This window comes from Pectinophora gossypiella, chromosome 18 (assembly GCF_024362695.1).
Source record: "Pectinophora gossypiella chromosome 18, ilPecGoss1.1, whole genome shotgun sequence".
Classification (NCBI taxonomy): Eukaryota; Metazoa; Arthropoda; class Insecta; order Lepidoptera; family Gelechiidae; genus Pectinophora; species Pectinophora gossypiella.
This window is the reverse complement of record NC_065421.1, coordinates 4140665-4164980: the sequence shown is the minus strand read 5'-3', so window position 1 is coordinate 4164980 and position 24316 is coordinate 4140665. Positions and strand designations below refer to the sequence as shown.

General features: G+C 36.8%; 1 protein-coding gene across 4 annotated transcripts in view; it reads left to right on the top strand.

The window, feature by feature from the left end:
* Positions 1-24316, top strand: part of LOC126375149 (uncharacterized) — a 557945-nt gene that overhangs the window by 512386 nt on the left and 21243 nt on the right. For all 4 annotated transcript variants that reach the window (XM_050022003.1, XM_050022000.1, XM_050022001.1 and 1 more), the window contains exons 3-8: positions 14795-14994; positions 16156-16260; positions 17517-17599; positions 22728-22799; positions 23902-23978; positions 24176-24240. In XM_050022003.1, the coding sequence (XP_049877960.1) occupies positions 14795-14994; positions 16156-16260; positions 17517-17599; positions 22728-22799; positions 23902-23978; positions 24176-24240 (602 nt within the window). The remainder of the gene's footprint in view (positions 1-14794; positions 14995-16155; positions 16261-17516; positions 17600-22727; positions 22800-23901; positions 23979-24175; positions 24241-24316) is intronic.

Genomic DNA, 24316 nt, shown 5'->3' with positions numbered 1-24316 from the left:
TGTAACTATGTCACCTATTGAATAAATATTTTTGGATTTGAATATAATCCTCTACTTATCAGTAACTTTATCAAATTCAGTTGAGCCAGAACTGATTTATCTAAGCACCGAAATCCTATAAAACCCAATTCTAAGAAATCTCTTACGTAAAAAGCGATCCGGTTTACTCGTCTTAAACGTGATGTAAAGATCCGCTTTTGAATTCGTAGAGCATAAAGTCTATACGTACTAAGTTCGTTTAAAAGCACCGTACGGATAAATAAGCAGTGTGTTTGTATTTTCAATATAATAGTCCCGGGAATCAGATCCTGGGAGAATTTCTACTAAAGCTAAATGGTAAGCTAATTAGCTTGGGAACATTGATGAAGGTAGCAGGAAAATAGAACAATGATTTGGATTTGTACTCTCTATTAGACTTACATTTGTTACGCAAAATATTTATGCATGCTAGAGGTTATATTTTACTACGTACTTTGTCAAATGCGATACTACGAACGTCAAAACGAAAATTTATAAAATTGGGTCGTGTACTAGGTTCAAGATAAATTATTAAATTCTGATTACTAAATAAAGACACATCTAAAAGTAACGAAAAACGTTTTCTTTTTTCAATTTTACTCATTTTTGAATTTTAAACAAGAAAAACGTAATAATAAGTCCGACAATTTATCACGTTTTTCTATGACGTCACAAAGTGCTTTTTCAAACAAATTCTATAGTAATTTCGTGTTTTGACGTTTAGTAAAAAGTAACTGATTTGACTAGTTGGAAACTAGCCTATTATTGTTCGAGTGACGTCATTGTTACCTATTTCATAATTAAAATTCTAAAATAAGTCAAAGAAGAAAATTATATCGCCTTTTGAGAATCGCGGACTGGCGTCTAATTCAAAAATTTTATAATTCATCTTTGACCCAGTGAATACCTTAAAAAGGACTCGATAATTATTAGATAATGCTTGTCTTGTCTTGACCTTGTCACATTCACATGTAGATCTGATCCCAGGAAGTAGTTTCGAAGTAACAATACGTAAGTATTAAAATATACAATTAATATTAAATTTCAATATTTATTGGTAACAACAAATATTCAAAATGTTTGCAAAAACTTTTTGTCATCGAAATGAATACAAATTAGATTTTCTGAAGGATATTTTGATAGCCGCCTACGTAAATACTGCGAAGTCAATCAAACTCCGTGAAATTCAACAAAGTAAGTAAATAATTCCAGACGACTTACTTTGCAATTAAAAACAACTCGAGAAACACAAACGGTTCTTAATAAAGTTAGAACTAATATAAAGGTCAAAGACAAGGATTCTTGCGAATAAAATTTCAATCCTACTCGAATCTAGCACAATGACACTTAAAAAATATTTAGCTAAACTTAGATTATTGTTTGCAAAACAAAGTGACTACATAACTTTATTACTAAGTAATATATATAACTGTTTTGTAATTATTTATCAATATATATATCAAATATCAAATGCCCAACACAAGCACCGGTGATTGCTTTCTGGGCAGATCTCATTATAACATTGTTAAATGATTGTGTGAATAAACTTCTTTTTATTTATTTATTTATCATATCATGTAATGTATAATGAAAAGAAAAAAAATGAGTTTCATTTAGCAGGCTTTCTATCCTCATTGTGCGTTTCAGACGCGTGCGCAAGTTTTACTGGCTTAATAATTTAAAAAAAAATGTCATCTTTTTTTTCCATATATAATCAAACCCAAAATAAAAAGCCTTAATTTCCTAGTTATTTATTAAATTCGGCACTCAACAATGATCACAATATACCTACATAATAACGTACCAATCAGCCTGGCGGCTCAATAATAACAAAAAGGGTTGATGGGACAGGTAATCCACCTCATAATCCACACTATAGAAGAAATGCAATTCTGGATTACAAAATTATTTACAGGTCGTGTTCAGTCAACTGATTTCAGACCACAACTCCGAACTGCGGTCATAAGTTAATATGTTTTCAACACTACCATTACTTATTCAAACTACGATCTCAAATAACAGCATCTCAGCTGATTAGGTCATCCATATAAACTCAACATTACAGGATCTATGTACTTTTGGTACGACTGCGCCGATGTAAGATGAGTGCAGCGACTGGCAGTTGGCCAAACTGTAGTTTTATACAATCAGCATTTGAACTATCCAGAAGGCTGACTTCGTGACCAAACTGCGAACACCGTCATACCAACCAGCGATTCCAGCCGCTCATTGCTTTTTAAACCACTAGACGATCGCGGAAACCCAGCTGCTGAAAATCTCGATTCGATTTTCAAATTCTTCAACAGTCCCGGCAGAGGCATTCGTTCGAGATTTATATTATTACGCCTTTCTTTTTTGAAATAGCAATATTCGAACGATAAAAAAGATTTGATTTTTGGAATACACGCCTCATGAGCAATATTTATGTTACGTACAAATCGGTTGAGGTAAAATATATTTTTACGTAAACGTAATCCACAACATCTGACTTTCATGTCACAAGTAAATTATGTTATTTCATGTGAATGGTAACTGCTTCAACAAGTTAGGAAAGTATGAATTTACTTTTGAAAATCTTCTTAAATATTTTCGGGCCAAATCGAATTGAATCGTAAATGTGAAGTACTTAGTAGTATAATTGTAACTGCTCTTGTACTCTTCAACTTACAGAGAGAATTTATGGAATTCACTCATACATATTCATATTTGGTTATATTGTGTACTTATGCATGCCCTGTTAGGTTAAACAGGGTCAATATACGTATACATATCAATAAAACAAAAATTCCACTAATGCTGAAAGCCGATCAAAAATATTCGCGCTGTCGGATGAGGTCCATTTTTGTTTAGTTAATTTGAAAAATTCTGATGCCGTCATCAGAAGAGACCAGCGCGTAACGGATGGTAGCCATCCGAATTTCTAGTTAACAAAACAACAATCGACCTTAAGTGTTCTATGATAATGATTATAATTCAATATAAAATTTACAATTCTGACAGGGTGTACAGTGCGGAAGAATTTTGATCTACTTTCAGCTAAAAATGTTTATCTGTCTGACCATCACAAGACAAAAAAGTAAACACGAAAGCTGAAACATTCGAAATTCGAACCCAAATGAATAGGCGATAATAGCCATGAGCGGTCTGACGCAAAATTGCGGAGCCTCTTTGCATTTATAGCACCGAAAATGAAAGATCGCGAATGAAAAATAGAATGGAAGGTGTACACGCAGATGTAGAGCAGCTGGAAACGCTCACAGAGGCACTACCGCGAGGGTTAGGAAGCGTATATTATGAATCCGCTTAAATGGCGTCTGTTTTCAACGAGCTTACTATTATTATACTATTATTACTAGCAAACTTGATCCCAATGCTTGCTGGGTAAAGCCGTCCCTCAGGTCTTTGCAGAAGTCACAGTGCGACCTCCGTCCAGTCCTTCCGATAACAGGTATATAATTCCCACTTCTATTCACTACTTTTCTGATGCACTACAGAGTAATACCCCGCTCTACTTCGTCATTGCAAATTGATGAAGAAACATTCAGTAATTAGTCAATTTAAAAGTTTATTTCCTAATTTGACCCAACTGGAACGCAAACCCGGGGCTTTTAGTCGAGGTTGATCCATTACCATAGAGGTTGAGTCGAAAGGAGAAGATGCTTCCAAAATATGAAGTCCATCAACGTATATTGTTGAGCAAAGAAGTATGGTAATAAGATTTGAATTTCGAATGCTGACGTCGACTTCATAATGTCTCGAAGAAAGTTTGTGACGCTGCATTTTTGATGCGCTGGTTTTTCACGGAATGTATTTAGAACTCAGAAATGTCAAGAACTAGCTTCCCTACAATCTGTATAGATATCTATAGCTACGTGATATTGAATTATGTATACATGAACTCGCCTCGAAGTCATTTGAAACGTATAACTTCCAAAACGACTTGAATCTTGAAACCAATTCAAGATTAAAAACACTTAACCATTTCAAGATTCTGCCCGTTGAAATAACATTTCAAATAGATCACCAGTAAGAGTGCGCTTAGAATCAGTTTGCACTGAGTGCATAGCAATGAGGTGCTAAGGTGCGTTCCCATTGAAACGGAGCGGTGCGGAAGAACGCGGCGACATTCGGAAGTGATCAATCACAACGAGGGAAGAAGCAGGAGAGAAGATGCTCTGTCGCATTCTCGCTCGCTGTTACTGGTCTGTGCATCTCTCAGCTCCGGTTGTCCCCGCTCTCCTGAGCAGTGGGAACGCACCCTAAAGCACAAATCTTGGAGGTGCGAATGTGTGAAGCCACACAGAACAGAATATAGTTGATAATATACTGTGGTTTGAAACGTGAGCATTGTATGAAATTATGCGATTTGCTACCACGTTACGATACAAACCTGGATAGTGAATTGTTTTTTAAACCATTCATGATAATCACGCTTGTGTCGTCCCCGAAGAGGTAGGTAGAGGTGTGTAGTTTATACCTACTCCTTACCTAGTCGCCTGATATGTTCAAGTCCCATGAAGGCGGGGGAGGAAGCCATAACCCGGCACAAATCTATATATAAGCTATACAGGTTGTGAGAAGCTGCAGTAGTTTTAGGCGGATAAGACGTTCGTTATGTAAAATTGACGATTCAAAGTGTAACTATGTTACCTACTGAATAAAGATATTTTTGAATTTGAATTTGAATTTGAATCCTTGAAACCACGTGCCATCAAGTTTAATTCTGTATTTTTTTTTTTTATAAGAACAATTTTATATTTATTATTGATAAGCACGAAATTACATAAATAATTAACAAAAAATAATGCTATTTACTGCACTCGTCAAAAAGCCCGCCCCTGACTAATCCGGGCGCGAAGGTGCCCATTACACTAGCCGCATTTCCTCGCTGTACAGCAATGGACAACCTTTGCGCCAAGAACAATCCGGCACGGCTATAGCTATGTTTGTTTGTATACTTTTTATTGTTTTCAAATATATATGAAATTTACATATAATTTATTTTAGTTACTATGCCCAGCAGTGGGCGTCGTACGGCTGATGATGTCTTTATAATTATTTTTTTATTTATGTATGTATTTTGTTACTGATCGTCAATAGGTCATGAAAAATTATTTAACACACAAAATAATTTAATTAATTAACATTTTTTTTTGTTTAATTGGAAAACAGTTTCTCTTCCATGGGCTGTAGATCGGCAGTACCAGTGGGCTACTCTCCCGAATGATCTCGACGAGTGAGGTTGTGTTTTTGGGGCGTGCCTGCTTTGTAATATTCATGCCGCCGCCATCGCCACACCACGGTTAACGATCCTACCAACACTGTGTTATACCACCCTTACACACTACTATAGTAATTAGTATAACGGCCTCCGTAGTCCAGTGGTTGAGCGTTGGGTTCACGATCCGGAGGCCCCGGATTCGATTCCCGGGGGACATATCACAAAAAATCACTTTGTGGTCCCTAGTTTGTTTAGGACATCACATCACATCACCTGACTGTCCGAAAAGCAAGATGATCCGTGCTTCGGAAGGCACGTTAAGCCGTTAGTCCCGGTTACTACTTACTGATATAAGTATATCATTTAACGCTCAAAGCTTTTAAAATTTTTCCTCAAAATGCGTTCAATCTTTCTGCATATATTTTATATACGCACGGTCCTAACGCTCACGAATATTTAGAGTACACATAAGTATCTAAGTATTTTTTCCCAGCAGTGGGACGTATACAGGGTGTTAGCGACATCGTAACAAAAACTTTGAGGTATATAATTCAGGCCATGAGTCCGAGTTGACATCAAGTGAAATTTTCCGTCGCACAAGTATGGGACAGAAAATAATTTAAAAAAACACTAAAATATTCATGAATTTTGCGACGAAAATTCCACTTGATATTAACTCAGGATCATGGTCTGAATCTCCCCCTCAGTATTCGTTACTACATCACTAACACACCGTATTTTTATAATGTCATATTATTATTATACGATAATATTACTTTGTAGCTGTTTATGTTAAGTATGTTATAATTTAAAAAATGATTTGCTATGGATCCGTTTAATTATTTTTCATTATTAGTAATAATTATATTCCACCAACCACACATTAATTGTGCACTTATAATTAATATAATTAAAATTATCGTTTAAAAGATGCTCAGTCGTAATTTTAATTAAAATAAACGAAGTTTCTCCTTTATATTGTAATCCTTTAACTGCACACTTAAAAGAGAATGCAACTCAAATTACAGTGTGTTGAATAATATTTTACGCCTAAAACGTAACACAACTCCACTTAATATTCAAAACGCCAGTAAAGAATACCCAAACATAAACCATTTTACGACAACAATGTGTGAACAAACATCATAATTTTCCCGGTATAATAAAGTACGAAGCACGTAAAAGTCGAAAAGATCAACAGGAAATTTTATTTCAAAACTCGCGCCGTACAGGATATGACTCGGAATTTAATTCGCTTAATTTATGTTTAATTGTAGAGAACATTCTCCATTTTGTGATAATTCTCCGTTTCGCGCGGAAGCCGCATGATTATACCTCTTTAAAACAGGAATATTTCACTGTAAAGAGCTTTAGGCCTTAGCCTCATTCGCTAACTTTTGCCGCCCCATTACGATGGACAATGGACTTGATATGAGTTTCATAACAAGTTTGAAAAAGTTTAATTGAAAGATAATGTTGCTGATCCCAGTACACACCATCTTATTTTATATTAAGCTATACCTGTCACTTCCTTATCCGCCGAAAAGTTTTAATACATTTTTTTTTCTTGGTTTAAACTACAATCAGTTCTCTAGACTATAAGCAGTTTCGTTGAGTGGATAGATGATGTGTCAGGAGCTACAACTAGTGTCACAGCCTCCCACTTTATACAACATGGCTTCTCTTCAGTTTTTGATTTTATTTTCGATTTTTTTTTTTTTCAATTTAAATTTTCTCTTTGTGAGTTTCCCTAAGCACGGGTAATTACTATTAAAACAAAAATAAATGAACTACTCTTCAAATATACAAACATCTCAAGTCTACTCAACCCTTACAAGTATACCTACTTGGCAAAATTTGAGTTCCGTAATTAGTCACTTTTGTAAGTTAGAGTTCCTCAGGCTGTAAGCGAAGTATGTGCGATGACGTCATACTTACACGCTTAATTTATTTCCACCCGTCTCTGTAATGTCTCCATTATAAGTTAAGGAGAATTGTCATATATAAAGACTAGATATGTGCTCGTTAAGTGATATCAAAATTAGTGTAAAGATACGACAATGGTCTCTTCCAACGGTCAGACCCGGCAGTCGTTGTGTAAAATACCGGACCTGACAAATCTTCAAATTTGGTAAACGAGGATGATTGTAAAGAAACCATTTTAAGCGACATTTTTCATTTATCGCAATACACGGGAATAGAGTAGTTAAAAAGGTTCCAAAACAAAATGCTTTTCATCTATACTTATAATAGCTTTTGCCCGCGACTTCGTCCGCGTGGCGTGTTATATAAGAGAGAGATCTTTGTGTGTGTGGGAGTGCATACTTATGCAGTTTAGATTTTTTCATAAGTACATTTTTTTTTCCCAATAACTCCCATTTTTCAAAATACAGCCAAAAATAAACTTTATATTTACTAAGGTATGCATGCATGCTAGATTGAATCAATTGATTGAATTGATTTTTTTTTTAATTGATTGTTCATTGAGTTTTAATTTTAATACACACTTCCTCTCTTCCCTTCAACGTTGCTGTGCCCTACAGGGTCCATGTTTTAGTTCCTATGCCTATGTAACACCCCATTGTACTACATGGAATGCAATAAATAATTTAATTGAATTGAATTGAAAACATCTATCTTACGCGGTTTCGATTTTTTCATACAAATGTTTTTTTCCCGCTTACTCCCGTTTCCGTGGGAATTTTGCAATATCCTGTTGCAACTAAGCTTTAAGTTAACTAAGGTACCTGCATGCCAAATTTCAAGCGTCTAACTTAAGCGGTTTAGATTTTTCATACAAAAGGATTTTCCCGCTAATTCCCGTTCTCGTGGGAATTTCGGGAATTCCTTTCTTAGTGCACCTCTACGGTATCTAAGGTATCTGCATGCCAAATTTCAAACGTCTAACTTGAATGGTTTAGATTTTTCATACAAAAGGATTTTCCCGCTAATTCCCGTTCCCGTGGGAATTTCGGGAATTCCTTTCTTAGTGTACCTCTACGGTATCTAAGGTACCTGCATGCCAAATTTCAAACGTCTAACTTGAGTGGTTTAGATTTTTCATACAAAAGGATTTTCCCGCTAATTCCCGTTCCCGTAGGAATTTCGGGAATTCCTTTCTTAGTGCACCTCTACGGTATCTAAGGTACCTGCATGCCAAATTTCAAACGTCTAACTTGAGCGGTTTAGATTTTTCATACAAAAGGATTTCCCTTCACTACTCTGCTCCTATTGATTGTAGCGTGATGAAAAGTATACTATAACCTGTCCAGGAGTGTGAAGAATAATTGTACCAAGTTTCATTAAAATCCGTCCAGTAGTTTTTGTTTCTATAAGGAACATACAGACAGACAGACAGACAGACAGACAGACAGACAGACAGACAGACAGACAGACAGACAGACAAAAATTTTACTGATTGCATTTTTGGCATCAGTATCGACCACTTATCACCCCCTGATAGTTATTTTGAAAAAATATTTAATGTACAGAATTGACCTCTCTACAGATTTATTATAAGTATAGATAAATCTGTAGAGAGGTCAATTCTGTACATTAAATATTTTTTCAAAATAACTATCAGGGGGTGATAAGTGGTCGATACTGATGCCAAAAATGCAATCAGTAAAATTTTTGTCTGTCTGTCTGTCTGTCTGTCTTTCTGTCTGTCTGTCTGTCTGTCTGTCTGTCTGTATGTTCCTTATAGAAACAAAAACTACTGGACGGATTTTAATGAAACTTGGTACAATTATTCTTCACACTCCTGGACAGGTTATAGTATACTTTTCATCACGCTACAATCAAAAGGAGCAGAGTAGTGAAGGGAAATTCTTTTGTATGAAAAATCTAAACCACTCAAGTTAGACGTTTGAAATTTGGCATGCAGGTACCTTAGATACCGTAGAGGTGCACTAAGAAAGGAATTCCCGAAATTCCTACGGGAACGGGAATTAGCGGGAAAATCCTTTTGTATGAAAAATCTAAACCACTCAAGTTAGACGTTTGAAATTTGGCATGCAGATACCTTAGATACCGTAGACGTGTACTAAGAAAGGAATTCCCGAAATTCCCACGGGAACGGGAATTAACGGGAAAATCCTTTTGTATGAAAAATCTGAACCATTCAAGTTAGATGTTTGAAATTTGGCTCGCAGGTACCTTAGATACCGTAGAGGTGCACTAAGAAAGGAATTCCCGAAATTCCCACGGGAACGGGAATTAGCGGGAAAATCCTTTTGTATGAAAAATCTAAACCGCTTAAGTAAGACGCTTGAAATTTGGCATGCAGGTACCTTAGTTAACTTAAAGCTTAGTTGCAACAGGATATTGCAAAATTCCCACGGAAACGGGAGTTAGTGGGAAAAATACATTTGTATGAAAAAATCGAAACTGCGTAAGATAGATGTTTTCAATTCTATTCAATTAAATTATTTATTGCATTCCATGTAGTACAATGGGGTGTTACATAGTTAACTTAAAGCTTAGTTGCAACTGGATATTGCAAAATTCCCACGGGAACGGGAGTTAGCGGGAAAAAACATTTGTATGATAAAATCTAAACAGCGTAAGATAGATGTTTTCAATCTAGCATGCATGCTACGAATAAAAGCATGCATGCATACCTTAGTAAATATAAATTTTAGTTATGGCTGTATTTTGAAAAATGGGAATTGGCGGGTAAAAAAAATTGTATGAAAAAATCTAAACTGCATAAGTTAGATGCTTGAAATTTGACATGCATATATTATATACCTTAGTGAATGCAAAGTTAAAAATTTCCCTGGGAACGGGAAGCGAGTTAGAGGCTTGAAATTTATAGCTCGCGGTAGTGGCAACCAAGAAACGTCGCGGCCGCGGCGGCGTTTGTGGGGCGGCGACAGCGGTGGCGAGGCGCGGAGGGGGGGCAGATACCCGAGTGAGCAACCGGAACGCGGCAGACGCGTGAGGGCAGACGTCGTTGATTGTCGTGTCAAATATTGAATTTTGCGGGCGAACTTTTCACTATTCTTGGATGGTTCAAATCTTTCGTAGGTAGTTTTCTGTTGAATTTTCCAGGCGGACGTTTCACGGCGTATTTCTGTTGTAATTTTTAAATTTTGTTTAAATTTTCGAAACTGATCGTATTTTCCTAAAATATCAAACCAAATCATAAACTAATAATCTAGAAATTAATAACAATTCATTATTTAACTGAGCTACTTATACTGTAACCTCATTTAAAAATAATAAAATTAAGCATTTTTTAACCTTTCTCCTTTTATAACACGCCACGCGGACGGAGTCGCGGGCAAAAGCTAGTTAAAAATATTTTGTTGTTCATAAATTTTACAGCTAAATGTGAAAACAGAGTCTAAATCCGTTCAAACAAAATGAAAAAAAAGGAAGAAATGGCAGCAGGAACGGTGTCGTCACATAATTATACGGGGTCTAACTGACATCGTAACGAATACTGAGAGGGTTGATTCAGTTTATTATTCTGGGTTAATATCAAGTGGAATTTTCCATCGCAAAAGTATAGAATTGAAAATAATTTAAAAAATTAAAAAATCATGAATTTTGTCGATAACAATTATCCATCATAATATGATTTTACAACATGCCCGCGGAGACAAGCAGCTGATCCTGTTCTGTTTTTTATTCGCTTCCAGCCCTCGCGGCACGGAAACCGCGTCGCGGGCGGCACGAATTATATCGAGGATTCGGCCCATAGCCGTAGGACGTCGTAGATAGAATGCGCTACATTTATTGGTCGAAACTCTCGATATAATTCGCATATACAACATGCCCGGGTAGACAACCAGCTGATCGTGTTCTGTTTTCTATTAATCACCAGGCCTCGTAGCACAGAAACCGCGTAGAAGGCGACACAAATTATATCGAGGATTTCGGCTGATAGCCGTAGGACGTCTATGTACGTAGATGGAATTCGCTGCGTTTATTGGTCGAAGCTCTCGATATAGTTCGTGCAGTTCGTGTTCGTGAAACACGGTGTATAGTTCGTGTTCGTGAAACACGGTTTCAATACAATGTCAAAATATGTGATGTGATGGTAGAAATTAATGAGCCAGAAGTTGTTAATAAAACGGCGACTGATGAAATACGTCCCATTATAGCGAACACACCGCTGCGTATAATTTGACTAACGAGACGGCTTGGTGTATGGTTAGCACAAAACATGTAAAGAACGGAACGGTTCCCGAATGGAAACTCTATGCTTTATAGAGTTATGAATTTTAAGCATTTTAAAGGTATAATGACAAGTGAGGTACGTCGAATTAATTTTATAGGAGCATCTTTCGTTAGTATTTTTTTTTTATTTACCTAATGCAAGTTTGAGAATACAGTTTTGACGCATAGTATCGCTTTATAGAGTTATGGATTATAAGCATTTTAAAGGTATAATGACAAGCGAGGTACGTCGAATTAATTTTGTACAAGCATCTTTCGTTAGTATTTTTTTAATTTATTTACCTAATGCTAGTTTGAGAATACAGTTTTGACGCATAGCATCGCCAAACAAGACTGGTTTCCTGCCATGTGTCAAATTATACAATATTCAAAAGCATTAGGTACACATCAAGGACATGCATTATTATGCTTTTAGCTGCTGAGAAGTTAAAATCAGCAGACTAAATATTGTTTTTGTTGGCTTACAGATTAGTACTGTTTTACTTAGTTTAATTATGTCTTAAATAAATGTTTTAATGTGCATAGCTGTCAGTGATCCATTAAATCAATACTTACATAAATAAATTACAACGATTCTTATAATGAAGTCTTCTTCGACTGGACACAATTTTAGTTACTCTGTAGTCTCCTTCGTTAAACAGTAAAAATGCATCCAAATTCATTAAGTGGTTCTCAATATTAGCCCTAAAGTACAGAAGACAGCTTTTATACAAGGCATAGGCACAGAGTAGACTGCCATTTATTTCTGCCCTCAGTAAACTGGCTGGTGAAATTCCAGAAACTACCACTAAATAAATACCCCATTACACTCCAAATTTAATCATAGGCTTCTAATACACCCTGGTATTGAACAAACTTTTAAGTCCACTAACAGATTTTTATCAGAGAAACATCTCATTTTTCAAAAAATAATTATTTTGATTCCGTATTGCATAGCATCGTTTGCGTAGTTCGCAACTTTGTTCAGCGTAGTAGCCGCAGGCAGAATTATAAATCTTTAAGTAGACGTTGAAAAATGTTCCGCATATTTCTGCGGCTGACCGTACGGCCAAGAGAAAACAACAGAGCACGGAACCTGGCCCTCGACTGCTACTAGATAGGAAAATCGTAATAATTGCCGCTCCGATCAACTTCGTCATCGGCACAGTGGCTCTTTAAACATGCCTTGTTGTGTTTATTGTTTTAACAGGTGAGAGCATGTGCAAACGGACCATAGATAATTGATATCATTTAGTTCCCACAATTTGTACTCGCTTAATAGGCCCTATTATAGGTATATATATAGGTATTACATGGAGTGGGTGTATATACTATACACCTCTGCCTAATCGTTCGGGGATACAAGCGAATGACGATGATACTTTGTGAGATCCGTCAGTGCTCCGTCTTTACTCCAGCCAAATAGGTGCCAATGCCATCCGACTCAATAAGTCAGGACAGGAAAATCCATAAAGAGAATATTAAATCGAAAAAATCTAACTCAGTCAGAACTTACGCCCGCGGTTCTTGTCAAGCCGGGACGAGCGTGTTAATCATTACACCACCGGGTCCAAACACAGTTGAATGCTAAAAAAATCAAAAACCCTTAAAAAAGACCATGCTGCATAGAGTACTTAATTATGAAAATTCCCTATTTGACGCGTCATAAAATAGCCTACACCCGCCGCATCTAAAGATACATTCTCATAAAGCGGCTACTAACGCCCGAACGAAATTTACTTTAGTACTCTGTGGGGAAAACAATAATTCCTCAGTTTGGATGAATGCCAGTCCACATTTCCTGTTAGTCGGTAATCCTGGAAGAGTCGTCGCAAGACACTGTTTCGGCTACTTCATAAATAATTCGACAGTTTTATTCCGTCGCCGTGTGACTGTGTGACTTACGGTACTTTGCAATGGGTTATATGAAGATAAAGAACAAAAAGTATGTGAGTACTCCATAAAGCACTATAAATCTCATTCTTGATGCTTTTTATGATGTAAAGCTTCTACACCAACATAAATGATTATTTCCAAGAAAATAAAAATAAACCCAACATCGACCAAATTGGAGATGTCCTCAGAAAAGTTTCAGTACGTTTTACTCTGAACCGGCGTGCGTGTATGAAACGATTGACGAATATGGAGGAAGCAAGAGAAGTGTGTCAGAATCGAAGTAAATGGAATTCCATAGTCTGAGATATACATAGAATGTATGTACAAGAAAACATTTAACACGTAGATACTCTCTCACTCCATGATAAAAATGAAACCAACAATGAGTGTGGTACGTTGCTAACAACACACTCGTAATGAAGAACTCTAGCTCAGCGCAGTTCAGCGCAGCTCAGCGCTATAACAAAGAAGATTTAAGCGACTTAGCGCAGATTAAATGAAAATGTTTACCTACACAGGTGCTATCTGACTGCGTTTGGAAAAAAAATATAACGCTACAAGAGTCCGGGATTTCAAAAGGTCACAATGAGCATTTTGTCTAATAAAGAAATATTGCTATTTGACATTCCAATTAAATATACAAAAAATGTACAAATTGTAATATCGCTTTTTAGATGAAATGCTCAATGTGGCTTGTTTAGAAGTACATTTCGTACCGAGATGGCGAAACTTTACTCGCTGTACTTATGTTATAGCTAATTATAATAAGTGTGCAGAAGTATATTTTATTCTCAATTTATATTTTATTGTCATTTTATTCGCAGTGTATTTTTATTAATAATAATATTAATAAAGTTTATTTAGGTAAAATCTACGACACACATATACATTTACAACATTACATTATCCCCTTGCACAGAAATTATTATTATAAATTCCATATTGTACAGTGTCTATCAATTTCCTTTTCTACTCTCTATCAATCATTAGAAGCGTCGAGTACGCTCTTCAGTGTCCCGTCAATGCAGTGGCGGCCCTAGGGCGGTGCGAGATGTGCCACCGCACCGGGCGCCGAAATGGGGGGGGGGGCGAAAATGTCAACCAAGACTGGTTCACCCTGGCCGCAAGCTAGCTTCATCGGGTTAGATTGCTCATACCGGGTGGCCGATGTAGTGTATTGATATTGCTATCCTTGTCTCGGGCGTATACGTCATCTGAATACAGAGCAAGACAAACAGTCAGTCAATTCAGGACGGTCTGCCTGTACAGAGTCATGGTGTGTTGGCGAGCCAAATCATGGCAGTATACAAAAGGTGTACTCTACAGCCGTAAACAACATTTTTTATTTTAAGGGGCTGAGGGGTGCCACTTTGAGGTCTCGCACCACCTAAATATTTTGCTAGGGCTGCCACTGCGTCCATAACGAAAAGTGTGCTACTTACGAACTGTTATAAGATAGGAACGTAATCAAAATGTATTTCTTCTGTACAGGTCCAAAGTCCAGTCCTAGTCGTGGAGCTGTCTCTAAACAGACTGGAGGGGACACAACTCAGGGCTCTAGGGCTCCTGTCAGTGTTTGGCTTCAACGTGACGTACGCCGTGCGGGGGCCCAACGAGGCCCCGGGGCCCCCTTCCTGCAGCGCTATAGAGTGTCGGCTGCTGGGACACTGCTACGCTCGTCAGGATTATCAGTAAGGATTTTTACTTATAATTGGCTACTTGACAGATTTCGGATAAAAAAATAAGTTTTTAAAAATACAGCCGCTTATTTTTTATCTCTTAAAATAATTTATTTTCTCGAAAAAGCTATATATAATAGAAAAAAAACATATTTTTCATCATTAATTTCAAATTTCGCGCCAAAACGGTTGGTCACGTGACATTTTGCCCAGTGACGTGACATTTCAAGAAGCAAAGAAACTGTCAAACAGTATAACTTCAAACCTGATGGATAGATTTTGTTTATTTTGTGAAATGTGACGTCACACGAAGCTCAATCATGGCCGCCCGTGTTTTGAGTCTTGTAATACACAGATAAAAAACACATTCTTATTTTGTAAAACAAAAATATTTAAAAACGGTCTTAATAAAAAAAGCTATTGGATAATTATCGTTAAGTGATAAACTACCATATCCGACATATTTCATATTTATTCTTACAACTGTCAAGTAGTCAATTATGTTATAACAATGGGTTGGCTCATGTCATGAGCGAGTATTCTCTAATACATTATATAACTTTCATAAAAGCGTGGCTGATAGTTATTATCGAGGTTCTGTTGACCTTTGTAGTTTATTTATGTATGTAGATGTAATGTCGAAGAGTGACGAAATTTAAGAACAATAATCCACTCGACAAAAATACCAGTATTCCTAAAGGATCAGGATATATCTTAATACAACTTGAAATTAGAGCTGTAATTAGAACATTTAAATAATTGAATCAGACTCTGGCAACGTCGCAATTTAGCCGCACGGAAACCAAAACTCGTCTCTCCATTCCATTGTAAATTGCAAGAATAAATGCCACATTTTACTATTTGCCAAATCACTTTGTTAAAATCCACCAAATATTTCAGAATTAAACGTATTTATGGAGCTTTCCCAACGAAATTCTCCCTTGAAATCCCATTAACGAAGTCAATAGACCGCGAAAATTTAGTGCAAAGTACAAAATGGCGATGGACTCGATGACAAGCGTGATCCAGTCGCTGGCAAAAAATAGCGCCATCCCTCACCATATACAAATTGGACGGTGCACGGCAAAAACACGCCCCTCATATTGTGTTGCGGCATTCGGTCAGTATTTTGTAAAATTTATCGCTGAGTCCGCAATATTTTCCGCATCGCAGGGAGTTTTTCTGCTCGTGTTTCGAGGGCTACTCGGGCAGCGATTGCGGCGTGGGCCCCCTCTGCCCGCGAACCTCCAACATGTGCAAGAACGGCGGCACCTGCAGGTAAGCGTATTCACTACACTAGAGATGGCCAAGTAAAAATATAGACACCCTGTAGAGATTCTTTCTAGTATAAATGCCCTATTGATTACGGTAAAGTTACTTTTTTACCGGGTACTAGCCCATCTCTGCCCGTAACCCGACGCCGCCAAGTACGTGTTAAATCCATACATTACCATTTCCGCGCTGCATTTATTTACGCGAGAGCGGTCGCTCCGTTTCCTTTAATGTCGCGCAATTTCCTCGAAATAACGAATTTCGCGTGGCCACGCCGCATCTCCCCTCGATATTTGTTGAGAGAAACTTTCGCTCGTTACAACTTAAATGCACATTATTCTGAAGCGGTTCCGGCGTATTTAACTTAAATTTTGTGTAGAACCTCGAAACTGTCTTTGTAAATAAGTATGGCTGCATTTCTCAGCGCGCAGTAGTTACTCATTTGCGTTTTCGGTAGTTGTAAAACTTGGATGTTAATGTTTGACTTGGATGTGGGAACCTGGGTATGTTGCATGTGTGCAATTCTTAAACTCTTACAAAGTTTCCTTTCGCGTGGAAGTTGTCGGTGGAGCTGAGAGGTTTTAGGAAGTGATAAGTGGATAAACCTCTGCGCGGATTCCAGTGAATAGGATCGCTTGTCGAATGTTTGTCTTGCGTAATGCATTTTGCCGCGTCAAAAGCTTTCCTTAGATTTTTGTACGAACAAATGTGAAAATAGATTTTCCGTAAGCAACAATCCGCTTAGCATAATACTTGATACGTGCTCGAAGTATCAACGTTTAAGAAAATCCAACAAAGTTGATCCTTTCATATGAAGATGAAATTGAGATTTCGTGTGTTACTTCCATTTTATTATCATCCTATTTTTTGTATAAGTAAAAAAACATGTTAAAAATACCTTAGAAGAATGTTTAAAATATTTTGTTTTACTAATTGATCACACTGCTTTGATACACTACACAACAACTTATTGTAGTCATACGAATCCTAATCCAACGTTGAGTCGACATTTGACAGATTCTACATTTTACATCATAGTCTACATTTGACAGATTCTACACTTGACAGATATTGCTTTTGACAGATTCTACTTTTGGAATCCTATACCTAGGATTCGTATAATGACTATTATATCCTAGGCTAAACAAGATCTTATATTGATGATAATTACACAACAATTATGACTAAAACACTCCTATTACTAACGCCATTAGTAATAAAATATATTTACATGATTAAAATAATTATTCTGTGTATGACAGACAGATGGGCCCGGCGGCAGTAAGCTGTATCTGTGCTCCCGGGTACACGGGAGATCTCTGCGAGGCGCAAGTAGCTGCTCCTGGTAAGTCATTATCTATATTATTATGTTATACATAAAGATAGAAAAGAAAAATACTGCTTTTCGGTAAGTGGACGGGAAAATGTAATCATTTTCTATTATATCTAATAATCATAATCTTTCTATTTGTCATGTATTTAATAATGTCCTCATTAATATTAATACCCTGCTAATCTTTATTTGGGTTTTTGGTTGGTATAAAAAATGGGTAATGAAATCTTATAATACAATACATGCAGAGTTTTAACGCTAGGTTGTAGCGCAAGATCGTAGTACTGCTACGGATAACGTAACGACCCGTAGCAAAGTGTATTGCAATAAAGAATACATTTAAAAAAAAAATGTGTTGAACTGCGGTACGTGGCTCTATGGTTAAACTTAAGCAAAGAATAATACAACACCAGAAAAATAAAACCAATATCTGCCTAATATAATTAATAGATACATTTTATACGCGAAAATAGAATTGATGAATTAATTGATTATTCCACTCACACTACACTTATGCAAGCATGTAACAGAATTGGACGGTAGTTGATCTAACCTCAGCTTTACAAATAAAAATACTAAAAAGAAAACAAGACACAGCAGTATTAAACGTCCAAACCAAAACGAAAGCGAGCAAATTATATCTTTGAAGTGTACAGTTTAGTTACGAGACGTTAACCAAGGTGGGAACACCTGTTGTTCACAATAACGGTAGTTGGATCTCGGAACACTTCCGTAACTCGCCCGGCAACTTGCAACATTAGTGCGACTTACTTGATCGTAAGTCTTGCAAGTTGGTTACCTAGTTTCCAAACATAGTCATTATCAAATTAAGCTCTTGTTCTAATTTCTGGTTCGTGTGCCGGAGATATGGGTTGTTTGGTTTGTAGTTGAGGCATATTTAACTCAGCACTATACTCCACACCAAGTACTAAGTCACTAAAATATAATTGAGAATGATAAGTTATTCAAATTACCTACTACTAATTTACGTTACTCCTACCTTCCTGTTATAATGTCTCAAAATACACTCTTAGTCGTTTTAGGGTAACCAACCTTACCATACCGTACCGAATTAAATCCATGCTATTATTATAAATGGGAAAGTGTGTCCGTGTCTGTTTGTTTGTCCGTCTTTCACAGCAAAACAGAGCGACGAAAATACGTGTTTTTTTTTTAAATGGAGATAGTATAAGGGATGGAAAGTGACATAGGCTACTTTTAGTCTCTTTCTAACACCCATGCTTCCCTAAAATGGGGGTGGAAGTTTGTAGGTAGGTATAGAGCTAAAAATTGGTATGCAGACTATTTGTGACGAACAAAAAAATAGTGCATCATTATTTTTTAAATCTGCCCGCAACCCCTCTAAAGAGGGGCTGAAATTTTATATAGGACTTGTCGCATTTTTCTAGGTAGAAAGCTAAAAATTGATAAATTAGGAAAGGGGAACCGTGTTACCCCGAATTTAACGCGAACGAACCCGCGAGCAATAGCTGGTATGATATAGTATTACGCCTGTATCCCCAAATGGATAGGCAGAGGCGTATAGTATATACACTGACACCTCACCAGCTATGTTTATGTCCAATGTAATAAGGGAGAGCCTCTTCCCATTAGCCGGGCACAAAACCTGTAAACCACTGGATATGAATTACCTATGATCAATCAACACATGTTTCAAACTCATAAAGTCGAATTCAGTGGCTTAGAACCCGGCCCGGGATGCATTCTGCGCCTGTCACAGATTCTACAAAAACAATCTAACAAACTTAATTTATAAATAAAGTCTATTTAGAAATACCAAGATAACACCTGTCCACCCCAAAGCGACAAGAAAAGTGACGTTACCGCGGAAACAACAATAGCATTTAGGTGTACGGAGAAACATTGTTTTAGCGGAACTCTCCTGCGCTAATTGCGCTCCTAATTGTCTCGAATTTCTAGCAAATTGAGCCGGAGGAGAACTTGTAGGTACCCCAGAGTTGTTCTAGGTATTCCAGGATTGTTCCACGTATTTCGGAGGGCACCTTAAGTTGTCCCTGTCTGGGTTTCCTCGTAAATGTGAGTTAATTTTAAATGTTGAACACTACTGAGTTCTGTCACGGGATTAAACGAGGTGTTTAGTATTTATAGTTTGGATTTTGTTTAAGAAGCTGTGGTAGCATAGTTGGAAGAAAGCTTGCCTGTCGTGGTGAGGTCGCAGGTTTAAATTTAAAATTATTTTCGAATTGATGTTTGCATAATATCGTGAGGAAGCCCGCGAAATGTTTTCATACGTATATGACCTAACCTATGACTGGGATATTTCCTTCCAAAGTTGGAAGGTCAGAGAGATAGTCGCTTCTATAACAAATCGGATCTGTCAAATCTTCAGGTTAGGTAAGTGAAAAACAAGATAAGGCTAGGGAGATGGTGACTTTGGGTTTAGTTTTATATTTGTGTCATGTTTATTTTTAAATTAATGAAAATATTGTCCCAAAAATAATTAATAATTCTTTATTAATGAGGGTTATGTGTGTTAACCCATACGTTATGGTCATATGAAGCAACAAAGTATTGAATTTCAGTTTCAATCAAATAACCATCCTCGAACATATAGAATACGGAAGAGCGAGATCTGTGAAATAAATAGTCAAATAAGAACTTTGTAAAGGATTAACAAATACAATAAAAAAAATCACTTCACCTTTAACATACTAGTCTAGTATAGGCTAGTGATAGCCATAACTGAGCGTAGGTTATTTCAGGCAACCCTTTCACCTTCTTCCTGCCGGAAAATTAAATTGCTCTAAACTTAATTAGTTTAGTCTGGCAGTAATAGCCTTATTCATCAAAAGGTAGCTAAGTAAACTACACAATATTATGTTTATTTTGATTGAAAATGATTGATGTTGAGCTGGGCCTCTTGATACTTACTTTTGCGGAGGTTTTATTAAGATGTTTTGATCGGACGCATTTAATCCTACAACTACACCATAAAGGTCCTTTTTACCATTTTGGTCACATCACTAAAGAGCCACGCTTTTGTCGGTGTAGCATTCTTCATGCTACTTTTTAGTGAAAAATAGGGCAGTTCCCCTCTTGCCTTCCGTCACGCAGTACTCTGTCTGACCTGAGTGGGATGGCGCCCAGAGTCTTCATAGATTTCATAGTCGTACTCAAAGTCATAGGGACTGTAACCTGGAACCTGACAGTAACTGTATATACTATTCAGAGGCGGAGGACAGGAGTCCTAGTACGGCTTTGAAATAGACAATTTTGGTACGGATACCTAAAAATGAGTACTTAGTGAGCAACAGACGTAGGACGTAACGTCTTCTGACGATAACGAGATTCCGTTTCCCAATCTCGCGTGTGTGTGTGTGTGTGTGTGTGTGCGCACGTTTGTGTGTGTTATGAATGAAAGATAAGTGACCAGTAGTTACTGTACCGCAGCCTGTTACTTGCTCGACTGTACCTCCGTAAACCAGTATTGTAATAAAGCATTTTACGAATTCTGTAGTTGAGCGTTAGAGTCACAATCCGGAGGTCCCAGGTTCGAATCCCGGTGAGGACATATCACAAAAAATACTTTTTTATCCCTAATTCAGTTAAGACATTGTAGGCTGATTAACCGATTATCCGAAAGTTAGATGATCCATGCTGCGCAGAACACGATAAGCAGTCGGACCCGGCTACTATTTATAAAGGCCTGAGATGATGATGATGAGTCGTTACGTAAGGACCTTTAGCGGCTCAATAGTAACCCGGCTGTCACCAGGAATGATGTGGTCGATCATTGATCTCACAACCCGCACGAGAGAAGAATTAAGCATTACCTTCGTCCCACACAATGAACTCATCTATACACACAATGAACTCATCTAAACACACAATTAACTCATCTAAACACACAATTAACTCATCTAAACACACATTGAACTTATATAAACACAATGAACTCATCTAAACACACAATATAATCATGACTCTCCGTCTAGACCCACAGGGTAAAAATAGAAATAGCGTCTAGGCTAAATACGGTAACGCCTCAAGATTTTCCCCGGAATTTCTTTTCCGAATAAACGGACGAAGACTTAGCCGGAGCTGTTAGATAGAGCAATAAGCAGTAATGTCCCGTCATTTCCCTGGCCATTTCCTCATTAGCCGCCCCGCTTTGGTCACGATTTCCAGGAAAATGAGTGGATCTGCTCACGATGGTGGATAGATATATATTTCCCATTCTTATTACGCGTATCTTATTCTTTTCCATACAGCAACATCACTAGTTTCAAAGGAAATAAAAAACAGAAAAGTGAGAATAGATATACAGGGTGTTAGTAACACTGAAACGAATAGTTTGGAGGATGATCCAGACTATGATTCGGAGTTGATAGAAAGTGGAATTTCCTTTCGGAAAATTAATGAAAATTTTGTGTTTTTCAATTATTTACTCCCATATTGTTGTGGTCTTCGCTGCATATAACCGTAAAATAAAAATATGACAATGACAAATTATTAAAAACCATCAATGTAAATCGAACTAGGCGAAAAGTCGTGCGCTATGTTTGCGTTGTTCGATTTACATTGCGGCGCAGCAAAAGCTCACGATAAGAAAAATATGTACCGTCATGTATAGTACGGTCAATTACACGTTCAAATTGTATTTTCGTTATGGTGTCACTAACACCGTGTATTTAGACGAACACTAGTTATCAATTGACAAGAGCATAGACTGAACCTTCTTTGATCGAGGACAAAAACTAGAAGCTCAAAATGTAAGCGGTAGCACTGTTAAGTGTGTCTAAAACTTGACAGTTCTCCATACTGTCCAGCTAAAATTCTTGATAAATTGCTATAAAATGTTGAGCAACGTGGGGGATGTCCCGTCTCAAGGATGAGTTACGAAAAAGAAAAGCGGCCAGTTGGCAAAAGGCAGTTTTGATTGAACATAAGTTTTTCTTAGTTTTCTTCTTTCCGATCTTTAGGGAATAAATATAAATAGTGTAAAAATACAATTTGCTCAAATAATGTGGGGACTTGTCAAAACTTAAGAACATTCAACAGTAGTGACACCGGTGAGAGTAATAGGCAGTTTATATCCTTAATTAATTAATAAGTATAAGTAAGTAGTTTTATAATGAATCTAAGGTAAATTTTTCAGAATGTGGAATAGAAGAATGCTCAGGTTGCAAAGATGGAAGTTGTGAATGCAACCCGAAAGACAGCGACGCTTGTGAGTATTATAACAATTAAGCTAAGCTACATATACAATTGTCGACACACCTAGGTGATATCATGGTATAATAAAACCAGGTAAGCTCAATCCTATGACAAGCCGCCATTGCTAGCCCTTTGATGACGGTCGATGTTACCATTAAAGTGATATCTCCCACATACCAAGAACGTAAATTTTATTATTGAAAATTAAGAGAATTACTTACTAATGTGTTTAAATACTACGACTTGTGAAGTTGTGACATACATGAAAATTTGTAAAACTGTAAATCTTTTACTAAAAGTTCAAAATTTCCTTTCCAGAGTAAATTAAAAACATTAGTCGTGGGTAATTTATTTTTTTCGAAATAGCAACGCTGGTTGGGATGACGTTAGCTGGGCTAACCTTGAAATGTTAGCTGTCACTTTTGAGCATACCTGGTTTTCTTAATTGGGTGGTATCAGAATCGTTCCAAGGTGGAGACCGAGTGTATAGAATTGGGTCGTGTACTAGATTCAAGATTATAAAATTCTGATTACTAATTAATACAGGTCTAAGACTAAGGAAAAACATTTTCTTCTTTCTATTAACTTATTTATGAATTTTAGTCAAGAAAAACGTAAAAATAACTTCGACATTTCATCACGTTTTTCTATGACGAGTTTTTTCATACAAATTCCATAGTCATTTCGTGTTTTGACGTTAAAAAGTAACTGATTTGACTAGTTTGAAACTAGCATATTATGTTGCTACCTATATTACTTCTCTTTATTTTTATCAGAATAATTAAGGGTGAAAGAGTTATTGTGTACAAAAACAACGATAAAAGATGCATGTCTGCTATCCATTACAAGGTTAAAGAAGGAAGTTTTTTTACAGCGCATTCTATTTATTTTTTGAGGAACGTAGCTTTGAATTGTACCTCATTCTCCAAAGGGGTAGAAAACGATGCATATGTAGGCAAACGCCTCGCCATCTATGTTCTAGTCCAATGCAATAGGGGGCGAGCCTATAAGTATTGCGGATGTAAAAATTGTCGATTCAAAGTGTGACTATGTTTCCTACTGGACAAAGACATATTTCAATTCGAATATTCCGTAAAGTTTTATTTATGTTTCAGCATCGGCGCGTTTTGAAACAAGACTGCAAATAGTGGACCAACCAAATATGAACATATCTCAAGAAATTGTCAAACAGGTGGATAAAATTACGTATTACTTACATAAAATTTTATATTAACACGCCCACACACACACGCCCACGCGCGTTAACACGCTCTCTTGGATCTGTTTTGCATAGTGGTGTAAATTAGCTATAAAAACTTGTAATACTAATAAATATTAAGTTTACTTAATAATTGTTATATTGTTAAAATGTTTTTTTATTGATTTCAGATAACGAGCTACTTAAAAACCTCAAACATTACGTTAGAAGATGAAATAGAAATGCTAAATTTAAGGTAAAAAATTCACGGCCTTTTTTCCGCTCCGAATTAAATTACTTAAATTAAATTCTATCTAATTTAGGTTACATAC